This window comes from Anomaloglossus baeobatrachus, chromosome 2 (assembly GCF_048569485.1).
Source record: "Anomaloglossus baeobatrachus isolate aAnoBae1 chromosome 2, aAnoBae1.hap1, whole genome shotgun sequence".
Lineage (NCBI taxonomy): Eukaryota > Metazoa > Chordata > Amphibia > Anura > Aromobatidae > Anomaloglossus > Anomaloglossus baeobatrachus.
Genome location: NC_134354.1, coordinates 149507587 through 149518087, shown reverse-complemented (window position 1 = coordinate 149518087; position 10501 = coordinate 149507587). Strand labels below are relative to the sequence as shown.

Genomic DNA, 10501 nt, shown 5'->3' with positions numbered 1-10501 from the left:
TTTATCGTATGCTAATGAACGAGGGGACTAGTCCCCTGGGCGTTAGTTCCAGTTGCCAGTCAGCTCCATTAGCATGTTAGTATGCCCGTGTGGGTGTGCTAACATGCTAATGAACAAGCAGCGACACAGGATGATCTCACTCACCTCTCTGCCATTGCGTCCGACGCTGGATTTCGGCTCAGTGCGAATGATCCCGGAGTTTGGGTCATGTGCACTACTTCAGTTTGAAGCCAGGACGTGTACACCCGACTTCATAGTGTGGATGACCCAAACTACAGGGTCACGCGCACTGAGTTGAAATCCCCCCTCGGACGCGATGGCGGCGGCGAAGGGAGTGAGATCATCCTCTGATGCTGCACATTCATTAGTATGATAGCACGCCCACAGGAGCGTACTAACATGCTAAGGGGGCTGACTACCAAGGGGAACTAACACCCAGGGGACTAGTCCCTGCGCTTATTAGCATATGGTAAAAGATCTTTAGAAATACTTTTTCTAAAGATCTCTTTATCTATACTAGTGTATACAAGAACGGTTAGGAAGAGCTTAGCAATATGCACCGAGAACTGCTCGTGGTTCTGGGTGCATATTACATCTGACAGGTTCCCTTTAATCTTTCCCTAGTATACTTGCTTTATTTCTACTATTGCTTTAATGAAGATATTGTAGTTCTAGATTACTACTTGTCGACCTGCAGCCCAGTCCATACAGCACAGGTGTTGTCTACATTACATACAGGTCATGTGAACAGAACAAATGTGTTTGGATTTACTAGTTCTAATAGCAGCATTTTAACTCTTAATGCAAGAAATGTAAAAGTGTAATGCCCCATTTTCCCACAATGCAAATAGCAAAATCTGAAAAACAAAACTTGGTATAACACCAAATTACTAAAGGAAATGGTAGAATTGCAGTGTTTTGGACACGTTACCTCCTTTTGAAGAAATAGAATAAAAAGATCAAAAATGCATATAGTGCTGCAAAAAAACCCCCAAAAACCGTCATACCACTATCAACCTAAAAATAAAAAATATGTTACGGTTATTACCATAACCAGACTGACTTATAGAATAAAGCTATCAGGTCATTTTTACTATAGCGTGAAGATCATAAAAACAAAAACAATGCCGGAATTACTATTTATTTTTACAAATTCCATCCTACTTTGAATTATTTTGCCATTTTCCAGGAAATTGCATGGTAAAATAAATGGTGTAATTAAAAATTGCAACTCTGCCTAAAAAAACAACATCTCATACGATTAGATCAATGGAAAAAAATAAAAGTTATGACTCTCGGAAGAGAGATGGACAGAAACAACAAAAAAAAAAAATCTGGTCCTTAAGGGGTTAAAGATAAGTCACATGTTTCTTTTAGTAACTCATTCTTTATACAAAAAACCCTCACAGTTCTTATGTATCTTTTCTGCATTGTGCTGCTCCTCAGTTATTCCTCCTAGATATGTATGAATACATTTTCAACTGCGTGTTTCAACTGCCAGTTTGGGGCGTGTCCCTATCAATGTCCAATCGGTGCTTCCAGTATCAGACACACCCTTTAGATAAGGAGAATGGTAACACCCAGTTGTCAATTTATTCAGAAATTTATGTAAGAAGAATAATAGAAGAATGACACAACATAGAGATATGAACAATAATGCTCCAGAATTATTACATAGACTTACATATCAATGAGCTCATCTGTTTGTAAAAAAAAAAACAAAAAAAAAACAAACCCAAAAAACGTCTTCGTGTCGTTTTTAATGAGATTTCCCCAAAATCTGGTTCTGTAAGTGGTATATTAAGAGCTCTTAGGTTTGTGAGCATCTCATGAAAGTACTTGTGTATTGTCACTTCTATCATGTGACAATATGTCTGTCTGTAACAACAGTCAGAATACACAGAATCAAAGATGAAAGGATACCAGATTACAATGTGGATTATATCTTAATGGCTCTGCCCAAGTTTCACAATTATGACATGTCAACCAGACAGCAACCTAGGGGAGGACGATGTCGCACACTCTGTTCAGTAGAAAAATGGTCCAACAAGTTCAGCCCTGTCTATTGATATAAATAAGAGTTACAGAAACCTCTGAGTAATTTTCCCAACTTGTAACGTACAGTCCCTGACTGATGTGGCATAAGTGTCAAGTCAGGGAAAAGCCTTCAATCATAGGTTACAGCAGTACAAGTATTTTAACAGATCCGATTCAATAATCCATTGTAGAAGTACAGGAGTTACAGAAATAAGAGGATTATTAGTTTGTGTGGTTACTTTCTGCGTACATGGAAATCCATCCATAGGGGCATGTGCACACAGTGCATATTTTTAGAGCGGATTTGTGTGCAGAAAACCTGCAGTGTAATATAGTACCAGAAGAGTTAGATTTTACAAATGTCATCTCTACATTCCGGAAATTTCCCGCACATAAAATGACCTGCTGTGAGGATTTTAAAATCTGCAACTTGTCAATTCTGTGTATGGAATATCACTGTGGTCTTTCACATAAGGTGAAAATCTCAAAAAATCAAATTGCAACATTACCAAAATGCTGTGGAAAATGAGCACCAAATCTACATGTATAATTTGCATAAAAACTAAAACTGGTGCACTCAAATATAGTGTCACGCAAGGTAGTGGTGTACGCTAACAACCCAAGCGCTCGACCACCCAAACTAACACATTTAGACCATAAATTCCCTGATAAATTCTCATTCATTAGAAAATCACAGATCAGTCAATATACCATCAAGTGTAAAGCTGGTGTCACACACAGCGACAACGACAACGACGTCGCTGCTACGTCACCATTTTCTGTGACGTTGCAGCGACGTCCCGTCGCTGTCGCTGTGTGTGACATCCAGCAACGACCTGGCCCCTGCTGTGAGGTCGCAGGTCGTTGCTGAATGTCCAGCTTCATTTTTTGGTCGTCACTCTCCCGCTGTGACACACACACATCGCTGTGTGTGACAGCGAGAGAGCGACGAAATGAAGCGAGCAGGAGCCGGCGTCTGGCAGCTGCGAAGCTGTAACCAGCGTAAACATCGGGTAACCAAGGGAAGACCTTTCCCTGGTTACCCGATATTTACCTTCGTTACCAGCCTCCGCTCTTGCTGCCAGCGCCGGCTCCTGCACTGTGACATGTGGCTGCAGTACGCATCGGGTAATTAACCCGATGTATACTGTAGCAAGGAGAGCAAGGAGCCAGCGCTAAGCAGTACGCGCTGCTCCCTGCTCTCTGCAGTGTGACATGTAGCTGCAGCACACATCGGGTTAATTAACCCGATGTGTACTGTACCTAGGAGAGCAAGGAGCCAGCGCTAAGCGCGGCTCCCTGCTCTCTGCACATGTAGCACAGCGACGTTATGATCGCTGCTTCTGCTGTGTTTGACAGCTAAGCAGCGATCATAACAGCGACTTACAAGGTCGCTGTTACGTCACAGAAAATGGTGACGTAACAGCGACGTCGTTGTCGCTGTCGCTTAGTGTGACCCCAGCTTAAGAAATAGAACACATCCTACAAGAATATGCATCTGATTATACATCTTACACTACTGTTATAAATGATCTCCTAAAATATTTAATGTTATTCCGTAAATAGAAACAAAAACATGAATTATAGACAACGCTTCGTACAATCAAATATAGGTAATAGAGATGAACCGAGACAGGAAGAGTTACCCTAGGGACATAAGTGACTTATTGTATCAGCTCGTAGGAAATAAAACACATTCATATTGCAGAAATACCTTAGACAGCTTTTCCAATAACATTGTTAGAAAGAAATAATGATAAATAACAGAATCGTATTACCTGGCTACATGAAGCGCCACAGAAAACCAGAGATTTACACAATCAGTGCCATCTGGCTTTACGGAGACCGTGTGTAAGACCTCTCAGTTGGGAAGTCTTGTGACGTTCATACATGCGCCATCTGAACTTAGTTTATATATTAACATTTTAAGAATCTAAGTAATGCTTCACGGACTACATGGAGTTGAGGATGATAAGGAATATTAGAATATTGGGGCTGTAAAGATGCCCAAACACATTAGACTAAAGTTGGCAGAACAAGCATAACAATGTGTATCTGGTGAAATGTAACAATGAACGATCGATAGCAGACCCATGACAGGCTGGCATCACGTGAAATATAGTTGGCCATCTTTTATTTTTTTTTCCTCTGCTAGTCGGATGATCTCTCATCCATAAACAATCCAGAATATTTTCAGTAAGATCATTTGTTCTTTGTCTGGAGTCACTTGACATGTATGGAAAGGTTGAACAACTACCACAACCAATATGTATGTATCTTGCTGTTTTCAATGATTATTCAGTCATACTTTCATGTGTGTGTGGCCATGCTATTCTTACTAATACCCGACTTTAGGTGGCATACACAATGCATGATTTCATATACGGAGGATAGCTAAAATGAATGGCATTAGTTCAACTCTCTCCGCTAATGCTTAGAAATCCCACAATCCAAGTTCCCCCCAAATCTGTCTAAATTAAAACAGTAACTAAATTGTGAGTAGGGGGATGCAGCTGCAGTTTCTTGGTCTATAAAAATGGTTTGAGTGGGAGGAGAAATGAAGGGTGTTCTCAAGTTTGAAAGTTATCCTTATTTCCCAGTGGATAGTTGTTAATTCTCCGATCTCTGAGGGTCTGACCACACTGCCCGGCACTAACTCTTAGCCGGGGCTCTGAAGAACCCTGGCTGAATGGAGTGGTGGTCGATCATGCGCATTATCACTCAATTCATTCTTCATATGAGGCCTAGAGGTTACCATGCTTGTCTGATCTTTGGTACTCCCATTGGATGAATGGAGAGACTACACTTAATCAACCTCTGCTCCATTCAGCTGGGAAGCCCAGACAGGGATCAGTGGGGGGCACATAGGTCCTACCACCAGTGATCGGAAAGTTATCACCTACTCAATGGATAGAGGATAACATTCAAACTTGAGAACATCCTTTTAAAGGAAATATCCTAATAAATGACCAATGGATTATTCAAGAATCAAAAATATTTATCACTTTAAAATTTTATGACGCTGAACTGAGAAAGGATTGTAGTAGTAAATATGAAGTTAACTTTACTTTAACCGGGAAGGGTTTAGTTAAGTCTATTTGAAGAGAACATGTATCTCAGATAATTGAGAACAGCGAGCGATATCTAAAAAATAATTCCCAAAAGAAGATTTCCTCTGAGCAGAGAGTAGCTAACAATACACTCCGAGAGTTTTACATTGGGTCAGATTTTTTCACCGCTGGCACCCAGGGGTCAAGAGTCACAAACAGCATAAAGGACTTGCCATGTAGTCGTTGGTCTCATTAGCGGAAATAGGGCTGCAGCATTGTGCACAGTGTGAGGTTATAATCCTATTAAAAGAAGAGGGATTCAGCAGGAGCACTGTGCTATTAGGTGGATGCAGGGAGAGGACAGAGACGCTCAGATGAATGGCTTAGGTACAGTTTTGGGCTAATAAGGTTCCAAACCAGATATACGTTGTCACACTGCATTATCTGGAATCAGAGAAGTGAAAAATAGCCCTGGCTGAGTCAGCTGTAATTATTTTTTTATTCATATACTGGCACCTCTATGTGTTAATAGATGTGCTGCTTCGAACGGTGTTAAAAATAGCAAAATGTACTGAAAACCCAGGAAAACCGGTCTAAAAACAGAAAGAAAGAGGAGGACTGTAAGATCAGTGAGTGACGCATTATCATTTCATGAAGGATCCTTCTCTTTAAAGGGAACCTGTCAGTAGGGTCAACCCTCCTAACCGTCTATATGGGCAAGTAGATCATAGGCAGAGTCTCAGGGAGATCTGTTTCCCATCCAGAGATCTTAATAGCTCATTTTCTTATAAGAAAAAAACAAGGATCGCCAGTATCTTATTCCGCTTCCTACGATCTACATGACCATATAGATGGCTCAGGAGAGTTCATCCTATTGACAGATTCCCTTTAATCAATAGCCAGTCCTAACATTTTAGAAATACACTGTGTTTATATGTTATAAGGATGGATACAAATAAATCCAACTCTCTGCATAAAAACCCTTACCGCAACATTACTTTTAGAAGTTTAGTGCATCAAGATGCCTTAAGATAATATCTCTAACCATAAACATACAGGCTTTGTGGAATTCCGTGGATCATAAGGTATTGGGACAACCGGTTTTCAATGTAATCATATTCTTTCTACATTGTAGAAGTTGGCTGCTGTTCATTAAAGGGGTCAACCGCGTAATCAATATATAGCAAAGGTGTTAGCAACATGATTTGACTGATATATGAACATTACAGGTTCTCTTGCTGCACTTCTTTCTCTCAGGATGCATAGATCTCCTGCTCACCAAATGGCTGATGGTGGAGGCTCATGTGACCAGATCTGTCTTAGCTTGCCCCAATAGAAAAGCAGCATTCCTAAGTGAGATGTTTTTTTTTCATTGGAGGAGCTGATGAACAGGTCAGGTCACTGCTCCTCCACCAGCTGTAATTGTATGGACAGAAGTGCTGGTCAATCTGAGTGGAATGCTGTATTGGCAAATTCAGGAGGACCAGAAATGGTTAAAAGTAACGGTCAGATTTTCATAAAATAATACAGAAGATCTAAGCATTATAATCTACTTTGTAATATAATGTATAAAGGCCCCGTCACACACAGAGATAAATCTTTGGCAGATCTGTGGTTGCAGTGAAATCATGGACATATTGTTCCATTTGTACACAGCCACAAACCTGGCACTGATTGTCCACAATTTCACTGCAACCACAGATCTGCCGCAGATTTATCTCTGTGTGTGACAGGGCCTTTACCTGATTCAACCTATGTCATACTTTATGCTGCTCCCTCATTGCTGCCCCTTTCTTTCACTCCAGTAGATGGGTGTCCCTATGTTCGATCCATACTCAACTCAGCCTAGGTTTACTACAGATACATGATTAGGAGAAAGCTAGTATGAGACAGGTCCTTTCATGGAGGAACACACGGTTACTAAGGCTATGTGCCCACGCTGGGGAAAATGCGCGGATTTTGCCGCGGATTTCTCGCAGAAAAGCCACGGATTTTCCAGAAATCTGCAGCACAGCTACTCCCCAGCCATTTCTAAGGCATTTGGGAAATGCTGTGCCCACGCTGCGGATGTTTCCGCAGCGGAAATCGTGCGGATTTTCGTGCGGAAAAATCTGCAGCATGTCAATTATTGTTGCGGATTTCTCCGCAGGGTCCCATATACTTACCTGCCTCACCGGAGTCACTTTCTCCATCCGGTGTACAGGAGCGCGGTGAATCCAGGTACAGGAAGGAAGAGGTGGGCGGAGCCTGTACAAGCTCCGGTCATGTGACAGCCGGAGCTAGTTCAGGCCCGCCCACCTTCTCCTGCAGACGCTGAGAGAGTGACCCGGGTGTCGGAAAGCGAGGTGCTGCGTGATGGAGGCAAGTATGAACTCCCCCGATCACTGCAGCACTTGTTCTGCATTGAGGATGCAGTGCCGAAGCCATGGTACTGTATCCTCAATGCAGAATGCCCGCACCATATCCGGAGGACATTCCGCTGCATGGAAACAGACAAAAGTTGTGGTGCTGTTTCCTGGGAGCACCTGCGGAATGTCCTGTGGATATATCCGCAGGACACTGTCCCCATGGGCACATAGCCTAAGGAGGAGAAAAGGTGCTTCTATTGTTCATAAGACAAAATTGTTCAGTTTCCTGGGCTCCATAATGATTATATGAAAAGAGTGCAACACTTTCTATATTTCTTTGTGAAACTAGTTAAATACTAGTAAATGCCACAAATTCATGACCTCAACACATTAGTTTAAATAAAGATAAAATGGCCAATGTTTTTAATATCACACTTTTATGCCAGAAACGGTCTCATCCTCAATCCTCTAATGGGTTGTCTGGTACTTATACATTGAGAGCCCATCCTTAGGAAAGATCATCAATATCTGATAGGTGGGAATGTGACACTCGCTGTTATTTCTGACAGGTGGAGGTGTTCATTTTCAGAGTTGCACAGTGCGACATCTGTCCACTGCGGGTACTGCACATTCGACCTACTGGTTCGAATAGAGGGTGGATATGCCGTTGATGGAGCTATGCAGCTCTGCAACCGAGCACTTACACCTGCTGCTCGAACTAGGAACAGCTAATTGGCAGGGGTGCCAGGTGTCGTACCCCCCATCAATCAGAAACCGATGACTCATTACAAGAACAAGAAAAAGACTGATGACACATCCTATCTTTCTAATGTGAACAGGTGCAAACTGAATATGAAACATAGTACCTCCATTTGCAGGTTCCTGTTTGCTCATAAATTGTAGGTTTTTTAACCCAAACAGAGGCATTAGTTTGATAGGGACCCAACAAAAAAAGAGGTTGGCTTGCCACTGCATGTTGAACTCACATAAAATCTGGCCAATTCTGTGAGCCAAGTACCTACATTTTTACGTTTTTCATAGCAGTAATGCATGTCTATATTCCCATATTCATTGTTCCACATATCTTAGCACTGCAGTGTGCAACTGTGTCCTTTTTGTTACCATTACAAGAACAGACCATCAATGTAAAACTCATGGACAATCCCTTTAATAGCTTACCTCAAATCATACAAAACTGGTGCAAAGGCAGGGCTGTAAAATAACAAAATAAACAATACTAATGCGGGCTTTACATGAGACGATAGATTGTGCGATATGTCGTCGGGGGTCACAGTTTTCGTGACGCACATCCGGCATAGCGCACGACGTCTTCTCATGTGACACCTCTGAGCGACGCAGTATCGCTCACAAATCGTGAGTCGTGTACTCGTCGTTAACTTTCATAATCTCGTTTATTTTCATGGGTGCTGGTTGTTCATCGTTTCCGTGGCATCACACGTTGCTCCGTGTGACACCACACTTAATGGAAGGAAGGAGGTGGGCGGGATGTTTACATCCCGCTCATCTCCACCCCTCCAATTCTATTGGCCGGCTGCCATGTGACATCGCTGTGACGCCGAACGTCCCTCCCACTTCAGGAAGTGGACGTTCGTCGCCCACAGCGAGGTCGTCCGGAAGGTAAGTGCGTGTGACGGGGGTTAAACGAGTTTGTGCGCCACGGGCAGCAATTTGCCCGTGACGCAGAAACGACGGGGGCGGGTACGATCGGTCGTCCCGAGTAAAGCAGGCTTTACATGTTGTACCTCCTTCTGCTTCAGTGCAGTCTACAAAACGTAACCGCTGCAGCCAATCACTGACTTCAGCAGTCCTGTGACTCCTATCTCAGCAACACTACTGAGCCTAACACCTCGCTTCATCAGTCAAGTGTTGTACATAAGACATTACCGCTGCAACCCACTAAACAATGCCCATCAGGGAACAGCAAAACAGCAAAGCATGCAATAGGGTAATGAATGGTCATTTTGTAATTTTACAGCATTTCCACACTTTGCCCAATTAATAACCTTTTTAAGCAATTTCCATATTCCACAGGTTGCTGATACAAGCTAGATTTGTGGGTATTTGTGTATACAACTTGAAAGGTTTTGTTTCTATTTCTACTTTGTGCTGATTTTTAATTTAATTTACATCAAATATATTAACAATTTAAATAATAAACTCTAATCAAATTATTGTATATATTATAATAAATATAATGTGTATATATTTTCTAGTAACATTCTTTTTTTCCCAACACTGGCCTGAAAATTTACAAGAATAGTTTTCAGTTGAAACTATAATTTAAAAAATTCCATAAGTAATAAGTTGCAATTAATTTTCAAGTAACAACTGAAAACATCTTGTAATATTAACCATTTAGCCACATCTACAACAAAGCACTTGCGCAGCTGCAATACATCTACAATATTTGGTTTAAGTCTTCATAGTTAACATTTTACTGCATCATACAACTGGAGCTTGGTAAGAAGTCCTGCAAGTAAGTGGCCACTGCCTTGGTCAGGTAAGTCATTGTACCAAAGGCTCCGCTAGGAGCGCTGTCATAGAAGAAGTTGCAGATCCCAGTTGCTGGGTCTTGTTCGAGGTAAAAGTCTCCGGCTCCCAGGGCTTTCTGGAAAAGGAATAACAATTTAGGTTTGAGATGTAACGGAGAAGCATGATAATCATAGGTATTTATTTATTTCACCAACAGGAGAAAAAAAAAAAAAGACAAAAAGAGAGAGAATAAAATATAAAAGTAATGATATTTACTAGAGCCAGTTGGACAATACACAAAATATATTGAAATTAGGGAACAGAACTTGTGTAAAACCTTGGCAATAGGCTGCCATTACTTAAAGGGGTTGTCCACTTCTCAGACATGCCCTTCTTAATCACCATATTCCCCCATGCAGCCAATCAGTGGCTTCTAATGGGCCTCTTTACTTTTCATTTTCTTTGTCGCTCCATTGGGAGACCCAGACAATTGGGTGTATAGCTTCTGCCTCCGGAGGCCACACAAAGTATTACACTTTAAAAAGTGTAACCCCTCCCCTCTGCCTATACACC

The 10501-nt window shown here is 41.8% G+C and overlaps 1 protein-coding gene across 4 annotated transcripts in view; it reads right to left on the bottom strand.

Moving 5' to 3' along the window:
• Positions 1 to 567: 567 nt before the first annotated feature.
• Positions 568 to 10501, bottom strand: part of PHKA2 (phosphorylase kinase regulatory subunit alpha 2) — a 162928-nt gene continuing 152994 nt past the window's right edge. For all 4 annotated transcript variants that reach the window (XM_075335438.1, XM_075335439.1, XM_075335442.1 and 1 more), the window contains one exon: positions 568 to 10064. In XM_075335438.1, coding sequence (XP_075191553.1) covers positions 9891 to 10064 — 174 coding nt within the window. In that variant the 3' untranslated portion in view covers positions 568 to 9890. The remainder of the gene's footprint in view (positions 10065 to 10501) is intronic.